Source organism: Scyliorhinus torazame, chromosome 22 (genome assembly GCF_047496885.1).
Source record: "Scyliorhinus torazame isolate Kashiwa2021f chromosome 22, sScyTor2.1, whole genome shotgun sequence".
In the NCBI taxonomy this organism is placed as follows: Eukaryota; Metazoa; Chordata; class Chondrichthyes; order Carcharhiniformes; family Scyliorhinidae; genus Scyliorhinus; species Scyliorhinus torazame.
In genome coordinates, this window is record NC_092728.1 from 20,023,583 (window position 1) to 20,045,778 (window position 22,196).

At 57.2% G+C, this 22,196-nt stretch overlaps 1 protein-coding gene across 1 annotated transcript in view; it reads left to right on the plus strand.

Annotated features, from left to right (window-relative positions):
* The window catches only part of plxna3 (plexin A3), a 297,717-nt gene that overhangs the window by 175,172 nt on the left and 100,349 nt on the right, over nt 1-22,196 (plus strand). Inside the window, exon 10 of the mRNA XM_072487943.1 lies at nt 12,719-12,919. Coding sequence (XP_072344044.1) covers nt 12,719-12,919 — 201 coding nt within the window. The remainder of the gene's footprint in view (nt 1-12,718; nt 12,920-22,196) is intronic.

The following is a 22,196-nucleotide window of genomic DNA, read 5'->3' on the forward strand; positions in this document are numbered from 1 at the left end:
AGTCTCACTAATATACACTCCCGCGACCTTACCCGAGGCCATCTGACTCCCTCGCCCTGGAGATCTCGGGCGAGCGCCGATCGGCGTTGGTCCCATAACCAGGGCCAGACGGGTCGGCACTCGTGTGGGTCTCCCAGCGGATTGGAGTCCCCCAGGTGCGTGCCCTCTTGGCAGGATGGCAGTCTGGCACTGCTGCTGCCAGCTGTGCATCTTGGCACTGCCAGCCTGCCACCCTGGTAATGCCACCTTGGGGCCAGCCTGACTCTGCCAAGTTGCCCATGTGGCACTGCCAGCTGGCAGCGGCACTGCCCGGCTGGCATTGTTTTCCTGCGATGGGAATCGGGCCCGGCGTTGGCCTGTGCGGGTTCAGGGGGGCTGGAGGACCCCCCTTATTGGTGAGTTGGGGTTTTGGGGGTGTTCCGGGATCGCTTTGAGGGGTTCAATACGTCGGGACGACATTTCGAAATGCCCGTGTGACAGGGAAACACCCTGTTTCTCCGTCTCTCTCTCTCTCTCTCCGTCTCTCTCTCTCTCTCCGTCTCTCTCTCTCTCTCTCTCCGTCTCTCTCTCTCTCTCCGTCTCTCTCTCTCCGTCTCTCACTCTCTCTCCGTCTCTCTCTCTCTCTCCGTCTCTCTCTCTCTCTCCGTCTCTCTCTGTCCGTCTCTCTCTTCCTTTAACAAGCTCCTTAAAAACTCAACTGTTTGACCGAGCTTTTGGACCTCCTTCCCACCTGTCCCCTCATGTGTCCCATCTTTACGTGCTGTTGGGGAGCCTCGGGTGGGTGGGGGGAGGGGGGGGGTGGAATCCGTTTGTCTGCCCTCTCGAGTGTGATGGGCCCCCCACCCTCCCCTCACCCGCCTCATGGCGACAGCTGCGGTGGGAAAGCGGCGATTCCCGAGGGATGGGAGCATTCTATATTTAGAAGCAGGAAGGGGTTAATTCTTGGGAACCGTAGCCGGGTGGGAAAAGTGCTGGAGTCTGGGCCACATCCCTGGTATCGGACACAGCCCTTTGTGTGTGTGAGCGTGTGTGTGACTATTGTTGACAGTTCTTCAGTGCCTGTTTTCTGGAAGGTTCCGGTTTGCCTCTTTAAGTCAATTCGACAGAACAAAGTTGGAACGGTAATTAATTACTGGAGAAGGGGAGCTCCCATCAGCAGCTCATTCCATCTTTCACTCACTGAGGACAATCTAAGTGTCTCCGTCAGTCCACACATCACTACAAAGCCCCTGTGAGAAAGGTTCAGTCAGGCACTTTTTAAGGACTTCTCTCCTGCTAAGTGGGTATTTTTTTGCAGATTTAGCAGTTCACGTCAGCTTTTCTTCTGAACCCTTTGAAGCGAAAAATCTTTAAAACCTTTTTAGCTTTCTCATCACTTCCCTCGTCTGTGGGGCATCCCCCCCCCCCCCCCCCCCCCCGACCATTCAGTGTCAGAAGATTGTGGGTAAGAGTTCCCCTGCCATTGAGTTCAAAGGCTTATGGAACATAGAACATAGAACATTACAGCGCAGTACAGGCCCTTCGGCCCTCGATGTTGCGCCGACCTGTGAAACCACTCGAAAGCCCATCTACACTATTCCCTTATCGTCCATATGTCCATCCAATGACCATTTGAATGCCCTTAGTGTTGGCGAGTCCACTACTGTTGCAGGCAGGGCATTCCACGCCCTTACTACTCTCTGAGTAAAGAACCTACCTCTGACATCTGTCTTATTTCTATCTCCCCTCAATTTAAAGCTATGTCCCCTCGTGCTAGACATCACCATCCGAGGAAAAAGGCTCTCACTGTCCACCCTATCTAATCCTCTGACCATCTTGTATGCCTCAATTAAGTCACCTCTTAACCTTCTTCTCTCTAACGAAAACAGACTTAAGTCCCTCAAACTTTCCTCATAAGATCTTCCCTCCATACCAGGCAACATCCTGATAAATCTCCTCTGCACCCTTTCCAATGCTTCCACATCCTTCCTATAATGCGGTGACCAGAATTTCACGCAATACTCCAAATGCGGCCGCACCAGAGTTTTGTACAGCTGCAACATGACCTCATGGCTCCGAAACTCAATCCCTCTACCAATAAAAGCTAACACACCGTACGCCTTCTTAACAAACCTATCAACCTGGGTACAACTTTCAGGGATCTATGTACATGGACACCGCGATCTCTCTGCTCATCCACACTGCCAAGAATCTTACCATTAGCCCAGTACTCTGTCTTCCTGTTACTCCTTTCAAAATGAATCACCTCACACTTTTCTGCATTAAACTCCATTTGCCACCTCTCAGCCCAGTGCTGCAGCTTATCTATGTCCCTCTGTAACCTGCAACATCCTTCTGCACTGTCCACAACTCCACCGACTTTAGTGTCATCTGCGAATTTACTCACCAATCCTTCTACGCCCTCCTCCAGGTCATTTATAAAAATGACAAACAGCAGTGGCCCCTAAACAGATCCTTGTGGTACACCACTAGTAACTGAACTCCAGGCTGAACATTTCCCATCAACCACCACCCTTTGTCTTCTTCCAGCTAGCCAATTTCTGATCCAAACTGCTAAATCAGCCTGAATCCCATTCTTCCGTATTTTCTGCAATAGCCTACCATGGGGAACCTTATTAAACGCTTTACTGAAATCCATATACACCATATCAACTGCTTTACCCTCGTCCACCTGTTTATCCTCAGAATTAAAGCCCCCCCCCCCATCAAGGGTCAGTGCTGAGGGAGTGTCTCACTATCGCAGGGTCAGTGCTCAGGGAGCGCCACACTGTCGGAGGGTCAATGCTGAGGGAGCGCAACACTGTCGGAGGGTCAGTGCTGAGGGGCGCCGCACTGTCGGAGGGTCAGTGCAGAGGGAGCACGCACTGTCGGGTCAGTGCTGAGGGAGCGCCGCACTGTCGGGTCAGTGCTGAGGGAGCGCCGCACTGTCGGAGGGTCAGCGCTGAGGGAGTGCCGCACTGTCGGAGGGTCAGTGCTGAGGGAGCGCCGCACTGTCGGAGGGTCAGTGCTGAGGGAGCGCCGCACTGTCGGAGGGTCAGCGCTGAGGGAGAGCCGCACTGTCGGAGGGTCAGTGCTGAGGGAGCGCCGCACTGTCGGAGGGTCAGTGCTGAGGGAGCGCCGCACTGTCGGAGGGTCAGCGCTGAGGGAGAGCCGCACTGTCGGAGGGTCAGTGCTGAGGGAGCGCCGCACTGTCGGAGGGTCAGCGCTGAGGGAGAGCCGCACTGTCGGAGGGTCAGTGCTGAGGGAGCGCCGCACTGTCGGAGGGTCAGTGCTGAGGGAGCGCCGCACTGTCGGAGGGTCAGTGCTGAGGGAGCGCCGCACTGTCGGAGGGTCTCTTTCTGTCTGTTTTTTTTCTCTTTCCCTCTCTGTGTCTCTCTGTCTCACCCTGCCCCTCCCTCTGTCCGTCTCTCTTTTCGTGTCTATATCTCTCTCTCTTGCTTTTTCGCCTCTCTCCCTATGTGTATCTCTCTTTATCTCACCTTGTCCCCATTTTTCTGCTCTCCATCTCAGTCTTTCCAGCTGAGTCTCTCTCTTTCCCTCCCTTTTAAGACCATAAGAAGTAGGAGCAGGAGTTGGCCATTCGGCCCATCGAGTCTGTTCCCCCATCCAATGAGATCCTGGCTGATCTGATAATCCTCAACTCCACTTTCCCGCCTTATCCCCGTAACCCTGGATCCCCTCACTGATTAGAAATCTGTCTCTCTCGGCCTTGCACATACTTAACGGCCCGGCCTCTACTGCTCTCTGCGGTAAAGAATTCCACAGATTCACTCCCCTCGGAGAGAAGAAATTCCTCCTCACCTCTGTCTCAAATCCCTGACTCTGGGATTCTGCCCTCTGGTCCCAGATTCTCCCACAAGAGGAAACATCCTCTCAGCATCGACCCCGTCAATCCCACCCAGAATCCTCTCTGTCTCAATAAGGTCGCCTCTCATTCTTCTAAACTCCCAATGAGTACAGGCCCCGGCCTACTCAACCCCTCCTCATAACAAAATCCCTCCATTCCCGGGATCAAGTGAACCTTCTCTGGACTAAGCGAACCAAAACTGTTCACAGCATTCCAGGTGTGGTCTAACTAACGCCTTGGACAGTTTTATCAGGACGTCCCTATTTTTATTCTCCATTCCCTTTGAAATAAAGGCCAACATTCCATTCGCCCTCCCGATGACCTGCTGAACTTGCATGCTCGCTTTTCGTGATTTACGCACGAGGACCCCTAACTCCCTCGGTGCTGCAGCTTTCTGCAGTCTTTCTCCATTTCAATAACATTCAGCTTCTTTATTCTTCCTACCAAAGTGCATCACTTATATTTTCCAACGTTATATTTTCCTCTCACTCTTTCTCTCCCCTTCGCCCCCTTATGCCCTCTCTCTTTCTGTCTCTCGCAGTCTTTCTGGGCGGGATTCTCTGATCCTGAGGTTAAGTGTTGATGCCGTCGTAAGCACCTTTGCGGCGATAGTGTCAACATGCCCTCAGGAGCAGACATTCTGACCCCTACAGAGGGCCAGCACGGCACTGGAGCTACCCCCTACGACGCTCCAGCTGCCGATGCCGGCATCAAATGGGCGCCACCTGTCTGCGCATGCGCAGTGGCAGCGGCGCCAACCCGCGCGTGCGCCGTGGGACCGGCGCGATTGCCGCGCGTGCGAGGTGGCTCCCTTCTCTGCGCCCGCCCTGATGCAACATGGCGCAGGGCTACAGGGGCCGGCACGGAACAAAAGAGGCCCCCAGCCCGCCGATCGGTTGGCCCCGATCGTAGGCCAGGCTACAGCGGAGGCACCCCCCCCCCCCCCCCCCCGCCTTCCAACCAGGCCACGCCCAGATCCCACCGGGTAAGAGCAGGTGTGAACGGCGTCGACGGGACTCGGCTTTTTTGGCGTGGCCACTCAGCCCTTCACAGGCCGAGAATCGCTGGGGGGGGGGGGGGGGGGGGGGGGGGCGTCGAGCAGCCCCCGACCGGCGCCGGGCCGACGGCAATGGCGCCGATTCTCCGCTCTCCGGAGAATCATCGTAGGGGCGGCGTGGCGCGATTCGCTCCCATCCCAGCGATTCTCCGACCCCAGAGTGAGAGTATCCCGCCCCCTATCTCTCTTTCTGTCTCTGTCCCTCTCACTCCCGATTCCCTTCTCTCTCTCTCTCTCATCTCTCTCTCTCTCCCTCCCTCCCTCTTCTCTCTCTCTGTGTCTCTCTTTCAGTCTCTGTTCCTGTCACTCACTTTCACCCCCCCCCCCACTCTCTCTCTGTCTCCCTTTTCTATTTCTGCTGTCTGCCACTCTCATGCACAGATGTGTGTGTGTGTGTGTGTGTGGATGCGGTGGGCAGGGTTGGCGATGCGATGCCTTCTCTCTCTCCAGCGTGGGGCCTTGGCACAGCTACAGCCTGTCACATTTATTAAGTGCCTGTAGAACTGATGAGTTGAGCTAACACGGGGTTAAAGAGCAGCAATTGATGGATACTTGAAAATCTCTACTGGATTCTCAATGAGCTCATTAATGAGAGCTGAGTAAAGTGTCTCTGTTGATCCATTTTTACCTCTCTGCTGTTTAACAGTCAACCATCCACATAAACAGCCCTGGGGCGGGATTCTCCGTGAATCGGCGCGATGGCTCGAACCCGGCAGCAAAAACGGCGCGAATGACTCCGGCGTCGGACCCCCCGGAACGTCGCGAATTCTCCGGCCGGGAATGGGCTAGCAGCGGCGTGATGCCATTCGCGACGGCGTCACCCGTCACGGACGCGCGCGCCGAAAGAGACACCGCGTGGCTTTGCAGCACAAAGGACGCCCACCCAGCGTCGCAGCACAAAAGACGCCCCCCCCCCCCTCCCGAGACCCGTCAAAATGGCCGCCCACCGCACAGCACCGCGGTTCCAGGAGCGGGTCATCGAGGCGCTCCTGGACGCAGTGGAGCAGAGGAGGGAGGCCCTGTACCCCGGACACGGCCGCAGGGTCGCTCCACGCCTCAGCTGGCGCCTGCGGAGGGAGGTGGCAGAGGCCGTCAGTGCCGTGGCCGTGACAAGGACAGGCATCCAGTGTCACAAGGAGATCAATGACCTTGTCAGGGCAGCCAGGGTGAGTACCAACCCCCCCACCCCGATGGGCGGCACAGCCCGAGCTGCAACCGACATGGCTGCACCCACCCCTGCAGGCTGCATTGGCAGGATGGGTTGTGAACCTCTGCCAACATACACACAACCTCTGGTCCGCATGTATATGTCTGCCTAACACAGTTGCCCTTTATCCCTGCCACCCTCCCTCCCCCACAGGAGAAGCGCGCTCACAAACAACCGGGAACGTGAGAGGGCCGGAGGGGGTCCACCCGAACTGCGACCACTCACCATCCATGAGGAGAGGGCCCTGGAAGGTGGACCCGAGGACCCGGGAGGTTGCGGATGCAGAGGTTGGGGGCACAGCACCAAGTGAGGCCCCCCCACTGCCTGTCTACCTTTCCCCCTTCCCCCATATCCCCCATATCCTCCACCCTCCATATCCCCCTCCCCATATCCTCCACCCCCATATCTCCCTCCCCGTATCCCCTTCCCCATATCCCCCTCCCCATATTCCCCTTATCCTTCATATCCCCCTCCCCCATATCCCCCATCCACCGTATCCCCCTTCCCCCATATCCCCTTCCCCCATATCCCCCTCCCCATATCCTCCACCCCCCATATCCCCCTCCCCATATCCCCCTTCCCCATATCCCCCTCCCCATATCCCCCTTATCCTTCATATCCACCTCCCCATATCCCCCTCCCCCAAATCCCCCATCCACCGTATCCCCTTCCCCATATCCCCTTTCCCCATATCCTCCACCCCCCCATATCCCCCTCCTCGTATCCCCCTTCCCCCATATCCCCCTCCCCATATCCCCCTTATCCTTCATATCCACCTCCCCCATATCCCCCTCCCCATATCCCCCATCCACCATATCCCCTTTCCCCATATCCCCTTTCCCCATATCCCCTTTCCCCATATCCCCCTCCCCCATATCCCTCTTATCCTTCATATCCCCCTCCCCATATCCCCCTCCCATAACCCCCTTATCCTTCATATTCCCCCTCCCCATAATCCCCAACCACCATATCCGCTTCCACCATCCCCATATCCCCCATCCACCATATCCTTCATCCCCCATATCCCCCATCCAGCATATCCCTCTCCCCGATATCCCCCACCCCATATCCTCCATCCCCATATCCCCCTTCCCCATATCCCCCATCCACCATATCCTCCATCCCTCATATCCCCCTCCCATATCCCCGATATCCCCATCCCCCATATCCTCCATCCCCCATATCTCCCTTCCCCCTTATCCCCTTCCCCATATCCCCATCCACCATATCCTCCAGCCCCCATATCCCCATCCCCATATCCCTCTCCCCTGATATCCCCCACCCCCATATCCTCCATCCCCATATCCCCCACCCCCATATCCCCATCCCCATATCCCCCTCCCCGATATACCCCATCCCCCATATCCTCCATCCCCCATATCCTCCATCCCCCATATCCTCCATCCCCATATCCTCCATCCCCCATATCCCCCTTCCCCCATATCCCCCATCCATCATATCCTCCACCCCCATATCCCTCTCCCCGATATCCCCCACCCCCCATATCCTCCATCCCTATATCCTCCATCCCCCATATCCCCCTTCCCCCATATCCCCCATCCATCATATCCTCCACCCCCCATATCCCTCTCCCCTGATATCCCCCACCCCCATATCCTCCATCCCCATATCCCCCACCCCCATATCCCCATCCCCATATCCCCCTCCCCGATATACCCCATCCCCATATCCTCCATCCCCCATATCCTCCATCCCCCATATCCTCCATCCCCCTTCCCCCATATCCCCCATCCATCATATCCTCCACCCCCATATCCCTCTCCCCGATATCCCCCACCCCCCATATCCTCCATCCCTATATCCCCCTTCCCCATACTCCCCATATCCTCCATCCCTCATAGCCCCCTCCCCATATCCCCGATATCCCATCCCCCATATCCTCCATCCCCCATATCTCCCTTCCCCCTTATCCCCTTCCCCATATCCCCCTCCCCATCCCCCCATCCCCAAATCCTCCATCCCCCATATCCCCCTCCCCATATCCCCCTCCCCCCATATCGCCCTTCCCCCATCCACCATATCCTCCATCCCCCATATCCCCCTCCCCCCCCATATCCCCCCTATCCCACTCCCCCCATATCCCCCCATATCCCCCTGCCCCCTATCTCCGCCCGGGTGTCTGACCATGCATGCTGTATTGTGTATTACAGAACCGAACGTCGACCCACCCGTCCCCTCGGATGGCGACAGCCCCCAGGACGATCGAGCGGCCACGAGCCAGGGACAGACCCTGAGCACCAGGGAGACGAAGCCCCCATCTAGTGCGTGTGCGGCAACACCAGTGGGCCAGACCCAGCGATGAGGGGGGGCAGCCACAGGGAACAGGCCACCGGCGCAGCCGACCCAGCGATGAGGGGGGGCAGCCACAGGGAACAGGCCACCGGCGCAGCCGACCCAGGACACACCCACCCAGGACACACCCACCCAGGACACACCCACCCAGGTCACACCCACCCAGGACACACCACCCAGGACACACCCACCCAGGTCACACCCACCCAGGTCACACCCACCCAGGTCACACCCACCCAGGACACACCCACCCAGGACACACCCACCCAGGTCACACCCACCCAGGACACACCCACCCAGGACACACCCACCCAGGACACACCCACCCAGGACACACCCCACCCAGGACACACCCCACCCAGGTCACACCCACCCAGGACACACCTACCCAGGACACACCCACCCAGGTCACACCCACCCAGGACACACCTGGTCTTCGGGTCGGATGAGGAGCACGACGCTACGCCACTGCTATCTCCTCCACCCTCCACCATCGCAGCGACACTCACATCGGTTGGGCACTTTGGCGATGAGGCATCTGGGACACTCACTGGTGCGCACAACACAGCCGTCCCGGTACAGCAGGTGGAGGCAGGAGCAGCCGAGGGGCCGGGCGGTCGGAGGGCAGACCGGCGCAGGCAACCATCTGCCGCCCAGACGGGTCCCGGGTTCCTGGAGTTACCACACCCGCCCATAGACCCGATGCAGGCACGGACCAAGGGACGATCGAAGGGGGGTGACGGCCGGCTTGCGGCAGCTGCAGACGCAGGTGGAGGAATCCACCCGCCTGCAGGAGCTGGGAGTGGTGCCGGTCATACGTGCCACCCAGGCCGAAACCGCACAGGTGGCGTCCGCGGTGGAGGCAATGGGTGCGACGGTGTCAGACATGGGGAGCGGTTTGCGAGGCCTGCGGCATTCCGTGCAGGCGGCGTCTGTGGCCCAGGACATGGCTGCCCCCTCACAGGAAGCCATGAGCCAGAGCCAGCAGCAGATCGCAGAGGCACTCAACGCCGTGGCCCAGTTCCAGCAGGCCATGGAGCAGTCCCAGCAGGCATTGGCCCAGTCTTTGCAGGCCGTGGCCCAGTCTCAGCAGGCCATCGCTGAGGGCATCGGCGCCATTGCCCAGGTGCTGGCTGGCGACGCCCAGACACAGACAGGGATGGCCAACGCCCTGAGCTCCATGGCTGCAAACTTGCAGGCCTTTGTTGATACCAGGGCGGGCCTCCAGTACTGGCAGCGCCAGGTGTCGGGGGGGGGGCGTTGGATGCTCGGTATGTTCGCATCCCCGACCCATGTCGAGGACGGAGGCCATTGGGCACCCCCGAGGGAGGAGGAGGTGCTGTGGACCGTTCCGGGTCCCCCTGTAGGGGAGGTCCCGGAACACCGCGACACCTCGGACCCCCCCCCCCACCTTCCGTTCCAGGTACGAGAGGGGCTGAATGGGCCTCCTCTTGTTCTTGTGTAACAGGCTCGAGAGGGGCTGAATGGTCCTCCTGTTCCTGTGTAACTGGCTCGAGAGGGGCTGAATGGGCCTCCTGTTCCTGTGTAACCGGCTCGAGAGGGGCTGAATGGGCCTCCTCCTGTTCCGGTATAACAGGCTCGAGAGGGGCTGAATGGGCCTCCTCCTGTTCCTGTGTAACAGGCTCGAGAGGGGCTGAATGGGCCTCCTCCTGTTCCTATGTAACAGGCTCGAGAGGGGCTGAATGGGCCTCCTCCTGTTCCTTTGTAACAGGCTCGAGAGGGGCTGAATGGGCCTCCTCCTGTTCCTGTGTAACAGGCTCGAGAGGGGCTGAATGGGCCTCCAGTTCCTGTGTAACCGGCTCGATAGGGGCTGAATGGGCCTCCTCCTGTTCCGGTATAACAGGCTCGAGAGGGGCTGAATGGGCCTCCTCCTGTTCCTGTGTAACAGGCTCGAGAGGGGCTGAATGGGCCTCCTCCTGTTCCTATGTAACAGGCTCGAGAGGGGCTGAATGGGCCTCCTCCTGTTCCTATGTAACAGGCTCGAGAGGGGCTGAATGGGCCTCCTCCTGTTCCTGTGTAACAGGCTCGAGAGGGGCTGAATGGTCCTCCTGTTCCTGTGTAACTGGCTCGAGAGGGGCTGAATGGGCCTCCTGTTCCTGTGTAACCGGCTCGAGAGGGGCTGAATGGGCCTCCTCCTGTTCCGGTATAACAGGCTCGAGAGGGGCTGAATGGGCCTCCTCCTGTTCCTGTGTAACAGGTTCGAGAGGGGCTGAATGGGCCTCCTCCTGTTCCTATGTAACAAGCTCGAGAGGGGCTGAATGGGCCTCCTCCTGTTCCTGTGTAACAGGCTCGAGAGGGGCTGAATGGGCCTCCTCCTGTTCCTGTGTAACAGGCTCGAGAGGGACTGAATGGGCCTCCTCCTGTTCCTGTGTAACAGGCTCGAGAGGGGCTGAATGGGCCTCCTCCTGTTCCTGTGTAACAGGTGTAACAGGCTCGAGAGGGGCTGAATGGGTCTCCTGGTCTCTTCAATCAAATAATTCTCCTCACATTTTCTACATAACCCGGCGCCAACAACAACCTGCATTTCTTTAGCGCCCGTTACCACCGTAAACATTGCCTGAGGCCCTTCACAGGAGGGTAAATCAGAATTTACAGACCGAGATAGTAGTGGTATAGTAACCCAGAGTCGCAGGGTAATGCTCTGGGGTCCTGGGTTCAAATCCCACCCAGGACAGATGACCAAGGCCGATTGTCATAAAAACCCCATCTGGTTCACTCATGTCCGTTAGGGGAGGAAATTTGCCATCCTTACCTGGTCTGACCTACATGTGACTTCAGACCCCAGAGCAATGTGGGCGGCACGGTAGCACAGTGGTTAGCACTGTGGCTTCACAGCTCCAGGGTCCCGGGTTCGATTCCCGGCTGGGTCACTGTCTGTGCGGAGCCTGCACGTTCTCCCCGTGTGTGCGTGGGTTTCCTCCGGGGGCTCCGGTTTCCTCCCACAGTCCAGAGATGTGGGCCGGGATTCTCCCTTCCGGGGACTAAGTCCTCACGCCGGCGGGAAAACAGGCGCCAACGACTCCGGCGTCAACGGACCCCCGAGGTGAGGAATTCTCACCTGCCTCGGGGGCTAGGTGGACGCCCGGAGGTGTTGGCGCCGCTCCAGCTGGCGCCGAATGGACAGCGCGAGTTCGCGCATGCGCAGACCGGCCTTCGTATTCTGGCGCACGCGCAGGGGAGTCTCTTCTCCGCGCCGGCCATGGCGGAGCCCTACAGGGGCTGGCGCGGAAGGAAGAAGTACCCCCACGGAACGGGCCCGGAGAATCGCTGGGGGGGGGGGGCGCTACCAACGGCTCCCGACCGGCGTGGCGTGAGTCCGCCCCCGCCCGAAAAACGACGCCGGAGAATACGGCAGCCGGCGGGGGGGGGGGGGGGGGGGGGGTGGGGGGTCGGAGAATCCCTACCGTGCAGTTTAGGTGGAATGGCCACGCTAAATTGCCCCCTGAGTCTCTAAAGGTTAGGTGGGGTTACTGAGTTATGGAGATAGGGTGGAGGGGTAGGTTTAAGTGGGGTGCTCTTTCTAAGGGCCGGTGTGGACTTTTAGGGCTGAATGGCCTCCTTCTGCACTGTAAATTCTATGATTCTAATTCCCTGACTCTTAAATGCTCTCTCGGGAATGGGCAATAATATCAGCGACGGCCACATCCCATTAACAAATGGAAATAAAGAGGCAGGCAGAGAGAGAGAGAGAAACAGAGGGGCAACAAGTGGATAGCACTGTGGCTTCACTGGGTCCCAGGTTCGATTCCCCGCTGGGTCACTGTCTGTGCGGAGTCTGCACGTTCTCCCCTCCGGATGCTCCGGTTTCCTCCCACAGTCCAAAGATATGCAGGTTAGGTGGGTTGGCCGTGCTAAATTACCCTTAGTGTCCAAAAAGGTTAGGAGGGGTTATTGGGTTACGGGGATAGGGTGGAAGTGAGGGCTTAAGTGGGTCGGTGCAGACTCGATGGGCCGAATGGCCTTCTTCTGCAGTGTATGTTCTCTGTCTGTGTCTCTGTTTGGTGGATGTAAAAGACCCATGGCCACTATTGAAGAAGAGGATGGGGGGGGAAGGGCATGGGGGGGGAGGGTGGAGTTCTCCCAGGTCCAAAGTTTATTCCTCAAACAACATTTCTTAAAATAAAGAGCTGATTTGGGTCATTGGCGTCTTGACCTTTGCGGGATCTTGCTGGGCGCAGATTGGACGTTCCAACAGGGTGGGGAGTGGGGCGGGAGTTGGGCAGGGGCAGAAATTGTCTGATATTCATTCCCATTCTCTCACTGCCCCTCCCAGATGTGCCCGCAGATCATGCCGAACAACGAGGTGCTGGTGCCCGTGGGAGTTGTCCGGCCCATCACACTGCGCGCCCGGAACCTGCCACAACCGCAGTCTGGCCAGCGGAGCTACGAGTGCATCTTCAATGTCCAGAGCCGTGTGCAGCGGGTCCCTGCCGTCCGATTCAACAGCAGCAGCGTGCAGTGCCAGAATACCTCGGTAAGACTCTCCCACTCTCTCTCCGTCCTCTCTCCCACTCTCTCTCCGTCCTCTCTCTCTCTCTCTCCGTCCTCTCTCTCTCTCTCCATCTCTCTCTCTCTTTCCCTCCATCTCTCTCTCTTTCCCTCCATCTCTCTCTCTTTCCCTCCATCTCTCTCTCTCTCCCCCTCCATCTCCCTCTCTCCCTTCGTCTCTCTCTCTCCCTCCATCTCTCTCTCTCTCCCTCCATCTCCCTCTCTCCTCCATCTCTCTCTCTCCCTCCATCTCTCTCTTTCCCTTCATCTCTCTCTCTTTCCATCTCTCCCCGTCTTTCTCTCTTTCCATCTCTCTCTTTCTCCATCTTTCTATCCCTCTATCTCTGTCACTCCCTCCATCTCTCTCCTCCCTCCATCTCTCTCCCTCCCTCCATCTCACTCTTTCTGTCACTCCCTCCCTCCATCTCTCTCTCTCTCTCTCCGTCCCTCTCCCTCCATCCCTTCTCTCTCTCTCGTGTTGCTACCTATATTAACAAACCACAAGCTGCGAGTATGTCTCTTGTGTTGACCAAGCGGCCGCACAAGCAGTGTGTTAGTTCAAGAGACAGTTTATTATTAAACACAAGACCTATCTCTCTGTGCAATGATACACGTGGCTACAGGGGCTGGTTTAGCACACTGGGCTAAATCGCTTGCTTTGAAAGCAGGCCAGCAGCACGGTTCAATTCTGTACCAGCCTCCCCGAACAGGCGCCGGAATGTGGCGACTAGGGCTTTTCACAGTAACTTCATTGAAGCCGACTTGTGACAATAAGCGATTTTCATTTCATATTAAACTACACCTATCAACTAACTTCTTAATTAACTTAACTTCTGGGTGACCGGCTCTGTGCGGGTGGATAAGGCCTTTATCCGAGTCCCCACGTGTGTCGGCTGGAAATTGTCAGGTTTGTCTCGGCTGCGGCTCGTCTCTGTCAGGTAGTGATCGCGGGTCTTGAACTTGGCTGGTCGTTATGCTGCGATTGGAGTGGGCACAGGCCGATCCCAAAAGAGACCGATCCCTCGTGGGCAGGGCCTCTTATCCTTCTTCTCTTTCGTGCCCTTTTGGGCGGGGTTAACTCAGGACCTAATGGATCGATAGGGTCTCGATCACTCTAATCGATACCGGGCATTAGAGGCGGGTACCTCGATGGCTGGGCGGGTCCGAGTTACCATTGTCCCAAGTACGTATGCCTTTCCAAATAAGGGGAGGTGACGCCGGTGAGTCTGCTACTGTTGCTATTCCTTAATTTGAGTCTATTGTCTGGGGAAATCGATGATTGACCTTTAACAGGGGCAAGTTTCAGTTCGGTCTGGTTTTTCTCTGCACAATACACAGCAGCTGTGCACTGTCTGTGTCCCGACTTGACCACAATTCCCATTATCCTTTGCGGGCGGCCATTTTAGATGGCCACACCCTATCACTCCCTCCATCTCTCTCTCTCACATTCCTTCCATCTCTCTCTCTCTCCCTGCATCTCACTCACTCTGTCACCCTCCATCTCTCACTCTCTTCAGCTCGCTCTCTCTCCCTCCATCTATCTCTCTCTCCCTCCATCTATCTCTCTCTCCCTCCATCTATCTCTCTCTCCCTCCATCTATCTCTCTCAATTCATCTATCTCTCTCTCTCCCTCCATCTATCTCTCTCTCCCTCCATCTATCTCCCTCTCCCTCCATCTATCTCCCTCTCCCTCCATCTATCTCCCTCTCCCTCCATCTATCTCCCTCTCCCTCCATCTATCTCCCTCTCCCTCCATCTGTCTCTCTCTCCCTCCATCTATATCTCTCCCTCCATCTCTCTCTCTGTCTCCCTCCATCTCTCTCTCTCTCTCCCCCTCCATCTCTCTCTGTCACACTTTCTTTCATCTTTCTTTCTCTGACATTTCCTTCATCTCGTTGTCTCTCTCTCCCTCCATCTCTCTATCTCCGGCACTGCTGCCAACTCTCTCTCTCCCTCCATCTCACTGTCTCTCACCCTCATTCTCTTTCTCTCTCTCTCTCTCTCCATCTCTCTCCTTGTCACTCCCTCCATCTCTCTCCCTGTCACTCCCTCCATCTCTCTCCCTATCACTCCCTCCATCTCTCACCCTGTCACTCCCTCCATCTCTCCCTCTGTCACTCCCTCCATCTCTCTCTGTCATGCCCTTCATCTTATTCTCTCTGTTGCTCCCTCCATCTCTTTCTCTGACTCTCTCGCTCTAACGTTCTCACTCCCTCTCCCTCTCTATTTTGCTCCCTCCGTCAGTCTCTCCAGCTCTCTCTCTGTCACTCCCTCCATCTCTCTCTCTCCCTCGCTGTCGCTCCCTCCATCTTTCTCTCTTCTCTGTCACTGGCTCCCTCTCCCTCTCTCCCTCTATCTCTTGTTACCCCCCATCTCTCTCTCTCTCTCCATCTCTCTCTCTCTCCCTCCATTGCGCTCTCTCCCCCCCATCTCTCTCTCTCTCTCCATCTCTCTCTCTCCCTCTATTTCTCTCTCTCCCTCCATCTGTCTCTCTCCCTCCATCTCTCTCTCTCTCCCTCCAGCTCTCCCTCTCTCCCCTGATGTGTTAGGCAGGTCGGTTAAATGTGGACTGCACTCGATGCAGGGAAATTAGAAACAGACGTCTAACACAGGAGAAGATCCAACACTGTTTTATTCAACTAGGTGAACTGCTGTACATATTCAGCTGTGGGTCGACACTACACTGATCTGACTAGTGACCTTGTACTAGCCTGACCAGACTTACTAGCTACCGCATGGTGTTTACACTGTGCTAGCTCGTGGACTCTGACTGTCTCAGTACCTGGGTCCCGAGAGAGCGGGAAACCTAGTGCCCTCTGGCTTTATAGTGGTAGTGTCCTGTCTGGTGATTGGCTGCACTATTCTGTGTGCTTACTGGTCATCCTGTGCGTCAATCACTGCCTTCTGCATCTCATTATATACATGGGTGGATATTATGACACCCCATCTCTCCGCCTCCCCCTATCTCTCCCTCTCCCCCCATCTCTCCCTCTTCCTCCATCTCTCCCTCTTCCTCCATCTCTCCCTCTCCCCCATCTCTCCCTCTCCCCCATCTCTCCCTCTCCCCCATCTCTCTCTGCCCCCCATCTCTCTCTCTCCCCATCTCTCTCCCTCCATCTCTCTCTCTCTCTCTCCCTTTCCCTCTCCCTCCATCTCTCTCTCTCTTTCTCTCTGTCACTCCCTCCATCTCTCTCTGTCTCTCTCTCTCTCCATCTCTAGCTCTCTCTCTGCCCCCCATCTCTCTCTCTCTCTCTCTCCTTCCAACATTCTCTCTTACTCCCTCTCTATTTTGTGCCCTCTGTTGTTTACTCTGTCAGTCTCTCCACATCTCATGCACTATCTCTCCATCTCTCTCACTCCCTCCAACTCTCTGTCTGTCATTCCCTCTATCTCTCACTGTCACTCCCTTCATCTCATTCTCTCTGTTTCTCTCTCCGTCCAGCTCACTCTCTGGGCGGGATTCTCTCAATCCGCGGCCGGGCCGGAGAATCCCCGCGACCAGGCCCCCCCCCCCCCCCGACACCGGCACGCGATTCTCCGCGGAGCAGAGGGTCGTGTGGCAGCCTGTGGGGGGGGGAGGGGGCCCTCCAATGCGGACTGGCCCGCGATCGGGGTCCACCGATCGGTGAGCCGACCTCTCTGTCCCCCGGCCTCCTTTCCTACGTGCCGGCCCCTGTAGCCCTGCGCCATGTAGCGTCGGGGCCAGCGCGTTGAAGGAGGCCACCGCGCATGCGCGGATGCCGCGGTGCCAGTTCAGCACGTGCTGACTCCCTGTAGGGGCCAGAATTACTCCGTTTATGACGGCGTGGACATTCTGCCGCGGGGTGGGAGAATCCCGCCCTCTGTCTCTCGCCCTCTCTCTCTTAAGCTGTTTCTCCCTCCATCGCCCTCTCTCCCTTTCTGTCACTCCCTCCATCCCTATCTCTTTCTCCCTCGCTGTCGCTCCCTCCATCTTTCTCTCTTTGTCACTCTGCCTCCCTCTCTCCCTCTATCTCTTGCTCCCTCCATCTCTATCACTCCCTCTCTCATTCTCTCTGCTACTCTTGCTCCCTCTCTCCTATCCCGACCTCTATTTCTCTGCCTCTCATTTCGTCCCTCTCTCGTGTTTCTCTCTGGCTCCATCTCTCTCTCTCCTTCCTCTCCCTCTGTCAATCTCTCTCTCTCATTCTCTGTCATTCTCACTCTCTCTTTCTGTCTGTCCCTCTCTCTGTTTCTCGCGGGGGGGGGGGGGGGGGGGCTCATGAACAGGGACCGGAACCGGGGGTTAACATTCGGTGAGCGAGGAGGGGGTCTTGCCTCCACTCAGCTACTAACAGAATATACTGTTGCACTGGAGAGCCGAGAGAGTCTGTCGCTTTGGTTATAGTGCCCATGGCAACAGAGTGCCGTGCTGCAAAGCCGGCAGGATTGACGGGGCAGAGACCCAGTCGGGAGGAGTCAGCCATCTCTGCGTTAATCTGCCCTCAGAACTTTAGCCCAGCCCCGCCTGAGGCGCCAACAGCTCGCCCCATTTCACATTCTCCCCATTGAACCATCACCTCTCTGATATCAGGGGCACTCGGTTATCTCCTCTTCCCCCCTCCCCCCCCCCCCCCCCCCCCATAACCACCACCACCCCTCCTCCTCTCCGGCTGCTCGACTGCAGCAGGCATAGCCGTGCCCAGTCTTCGCTCCTCTCCTGGGGTATGCCGCAATCGGCAATGTTTTGTCGTCCTCTGCGCTTGTACGGGGGGAGGGGCGGTGGTGGGGAGTGCAAATACGGCATGCCGCCCTACCCTGTCATTGTAGCCTGCGGGGCAGGGAGCAGCGGGAATGGGGGGGGGGGGGGGGGGTGAGGTGGCGGAGGGACTGTTCGCCAGCGAGAGGCAGCACCTTCAGTAGAGGAGGTATTGGGGATGGGGAGACTACGGGGGCTGTCGGGGGGGAGTCGGAAAGGCACGAGGATAGATGGAGATTTCCCTCATTGACCCGGGTAGGTGTTGGCCACGGAGGTTCGGAGGAGGGGAAATGGAGAGACAGAAAGAGAGAGACAAAAAGAGAGAGGCATAGAGAGTGAGAGACACAGTGAGAGACAGAGAGAGAAAGATCGAGAGAGAGGGAGAAAAGAGACAGAGAAAGAGAGACAGAAAGACAGAGGGACAGAGACAGAGAGAGACAGACAGAGAGAAAGAGGGGGAGAGACAGAAAAAGAGAGACATAGAGAGTGAGAGACGTAGAGAGTGAGAGATACAGAGTGAGAGACACAGAGAGAGAGACACACAGAGAGACAGAAAGACAGAGGGACAGAGACAGAGAGAGAGAGGGAGAGACAGATAGACAGAAAAAGAGGGACATAGAGAGTGAGAGACGTGGAGAGTGAGAGATGCAGAGAGAGAGAGAGACAGGGAGAAAGAGACAGACAGACAGATGAGAAGGAGATAAAGAGAGGGAGAAAGAGACAGAGGGAGGGAGAGAGACAGAGACAGAAGGACAGGGAGAGAGACAGACAGACAGAGCAAGGGAGAGAGAGAGACAGAGGGAGAGAAAGATAGGAAGAGAGCGAGAGAGAGAGGGAGGGAGAGAGAGACAGAGAGAGAGAGAGAGAGACAGGGAGAGAGAGAGAGAATCAAGGGTGAGAGAGTCAGAGAGAGAGGACAGAGAGACAGGAGAGAGGGATAGAGAAATAGAGAGAGAGAGAGATATAGACAGAGAGTGAGACAGAGAGAAAGAGAGAGAAACAGGCAAAGAGAGAGAGAGAGGGAGAGGGACATAGCCAAACACACATAAAGAGTGATGGAGAGAGCCCCCTCATGCCAGATGAATATGTCTGTGACAGTTGTACAGGGAGCTGTTAACATTCAGCACCAGTTACTTCACTGCACAGCCTTGCATTTCTGTCAGGTTGGCCTGTGTCCCTGGAGTCTCCATGCAGAATAATGGGAATGTCGGGATGCAAAAACACACATATTTATTCATCAGCTGCTCGTTTGTCGAAGGCCTAAAGAGGAAGCCTCCCTGAGGTTTGACAAACAGCTGGAGTGAGGGCCCAGGCGGCTGTGTTCATTCCTGGAGAGTTGTTCATATCCCCATCAACAGTGCACTGAGCCAACACCAACTCACTCCCTCATTCCCCCTCTCATTGTCTCCCTCACCCCCCCCTCTCTCTCAGACCCTCTCTCTCCCTCATTCCCCCTCTCATTGTCTCCCTCACCCCCCCCTCTCTCAGACCCTCTCCCTCATTCCCCCTCTCATTGTCTCCCTCACCCCCCCTATCTCAGACCCTCTCTCTCAGACCCTCCCTCTCTCTCAGACCCTCTCTCTCCCTCATTCCCCCTCTCATTGTCTCCCTCACCCCCTCTCTCTCAGACCCTCTCTCTCAGACCCTCCCTCTCTCTCAGACCCTCTCTCTCTCTCATTCCCCCTCTCATTGTCTCCCTCACCCCCCTCTCTCTCAGACCCCCCCTCTCTCATTCCCCCTCTCATTGTCTCCCTCACCCCCCTCTTCTCAGACCCTCCCTCTCTCTCATTCCCCCGCTCATTGTCTCCCTCACCCCCCTCTCTCTCAGACCCTCCCCCTCTCTCAGACCCTCTCTCTCTCTCAGACCCTCTCTCTCAGACCCTCTCTCTCTCTCTCTCAGACCCTCTCTCTCTCATTCCCCCTCTCATTGTTTCCCTCATCCCCCCCTCTCTCTCAGACCCACTCTCTCTCTCAGACTGTCTCTCTCTCTCTCATTGCCCCTCTCATTGTCCCCCTCATCCCCCCTCCCTCTCTCTCAGACCCTCTCTCTCTCTCAGACCCTCTCTCTCTCTCATTCCCCCTCTCATTGTCTCCCTCACCCCCTCTCTCTCAGACCCTCTCTCTCTCTCAGACCCTCTCTATCAGACCCTCTCTCTCAGACCCTCTCTCTCTCTCAGACCCTCTCTCTCTCTCAGACCCTCCCTCTCTCTCAGACCCTCCCTCTCTCTCAGACCCTCCCTCTCTCTCAGACCCTCTATCTCTCTCAGACCCTCTCTCTCTCAGACCCTCTCTCTCTCTCAGACCCTCTCTCTCAGACCCTCTCTCTCTCTCAGACCCTCTCTCTCTCTCAGACCCTCTCTCTCTCTCAGACCCTCTCTCTCAGACCCTCCCTCTCTCTCATTCCCCCTCTCATTGTCTCCCTCATCCCCCCTCTCTCTCAGACCCTCTCTCTCTCTCTCAGACCCTCCCTCTCTCTCATTCCCCCTCTCATTGTCTCCCTCACCCCCCCTCTCTCTCAGACCCTCTCTCTCTCTCAGACCCTCTCTCTCTCTCATTCCCCCTCTCATTGTCTCCCTCATCCCCCCTCTCTCTCAGACCCTCCCTCTCTCTCAGACCCTCTCTCTCTCTCATTCCCCCTCTCATTGTCTCCCTCATCCCCCACTCTCTCAGACCCTCCCTCTCTCTCAGACCCTCCCTCTCTCTCAGACCCGCTCTCTCTCAGACTGTCTCTCTCTCTCTCATTGCCCCTCTCATTGTCCACCTCATCCCCCCTCCCTCTCTCTCAGACCCTCTCTCATTCCCCCTCTCATTGTCTCCCTCATCCCCCCTCCCTCTCTCTCAGACCCTCCCTCTCTCTCAGACCCTCTCTCTCATTCCCCCTCTCATTGTCTCCCTCATCCCCCCTCCCTCTCTCTCCGACCCTCTATCTCTCTCATTCTCCCTCTCAGTCTCCCTCATCCCCCCCCTCTCTCCGGCACCGGATATTCGTCGGGGGCGGGAATCGCGCAGCGCCGGTTGGCGGGCCCCCCCGGTGATTCTCCGGCTCGTGATGGGCCAAAGTCCTGCTGCTGGAATGCCTGTCCCACCGGCGAGAATCAAACCACCTTTTGAACATCGGGACAAGGCGGCGCGGGCAGGCTCCGGGGTCCTGGGGGGGGGCGCGGGGTGATCTGGCCCCGGGGGGTGCCCCCACGGTGACCTGGCCTGCGGTTGGGGCCCACCGATCCGCGGGCGGGCCTGTGCCGTGGGGGCACTCTTTCCCTTCCGCCTTCCCCATGGTCTCCACTATGGTGGAGGCGGAAGAGACTCCCTCCACTGCACATGCGCGGGGATGCCGTGAGTGGCCGCTGATGCTCCCGCGCATGCGCCGCACGGCAAAGTCATTTCCACGCCAGCTGGCGGGGCACCAAAAGCCTTTCCCGCCAGCTGGGGGGGGGGGGCGGAAATCAGTCCGGCGCGGGCCTAGCCCCTCAAGGTGAGTGCTCGGCCCCTCAAGATGCGGAGATTTCCGCACCTTTGGGGCGGCGCGATGCTGGACTGATTCGTGCCGTTTTTGGCGCCGGTCGGCGGACATCGCGCCGATGGCGGAGAATCCCACCTCCTCTCTCTCATTCTCCCTCTCATTCTCTTTCTCTCATTCCCCCCTCTCTCTCTCTCTCCCTCATTGTCTCCCCCATCACCCCCTCTCTCTCTCAGACCTTCTCCCTCTCTCATTCTCCCTCTCATTTTCTCTCAGTCCCCCCACCTCCCTCTGTCACTCTCTCTCTCTCCCTCTCATTGTCTCCCTCATTCCCCCCTCCCCTCTCTCTCAGACCCTCCACCTCTCTCTCTCCCTCTCATTCTCTTTCTCTCATTCCCCCCTCTCTTTTTCTGCCCTCTCTCATTCCCTCTCTATCTTATTCCCTCTCTCTCTCTCTCATTCCCTCTCTCACTAATTCCTTTTATATCTCTCTCAACTGTCTCTTATTCCCTCTCTCTTTTTCTCTTATTCCCTCTCTCTTTCTCTCTTACTCATTTCCCTTCTCTCTCCCATTCTCTTTATCTCTCTCTGTTTTCACATGTATAATAAAAATCACAGAGTGTTCAGTCGGGACAGGGATGGATCTGCCTCCATTAGGAGGTAGAGTGTAAACTCCCCAGAGATTCCCATTTTACTTAAACAGCTGCCGAAAGGTCACTGAGGGCGACCCTGGCTGCTTGGCAGACAACCGACCCTTTCCACTGAAGAAAATAATACCTTGCTGCCCCTCGTCGCAGCCAGGAGCATTTCCCTAATACACATGGTGCCGGGCCCCGGCCTAGCAGTCTGCTCTGAGGCCTGAGGTCAGAGGTCGCTCCATTAGCCTTCATGCCAGCTTCAACGGCAGATTTTGTGAGGGGAGGGCGGGGGATCTTCCAGTCTGGCTGACAATGAGCCCCCACCACGGGGGAGCCTGCATTCAATGGGAAATCCCGTTGACAGAAGATCCCACCAGCGGCCAACAGGGAGCGTGGGGAAAATCCCCCCCACCCGTTAACTGCGGTTCACTGACTCACGTCCGAGCT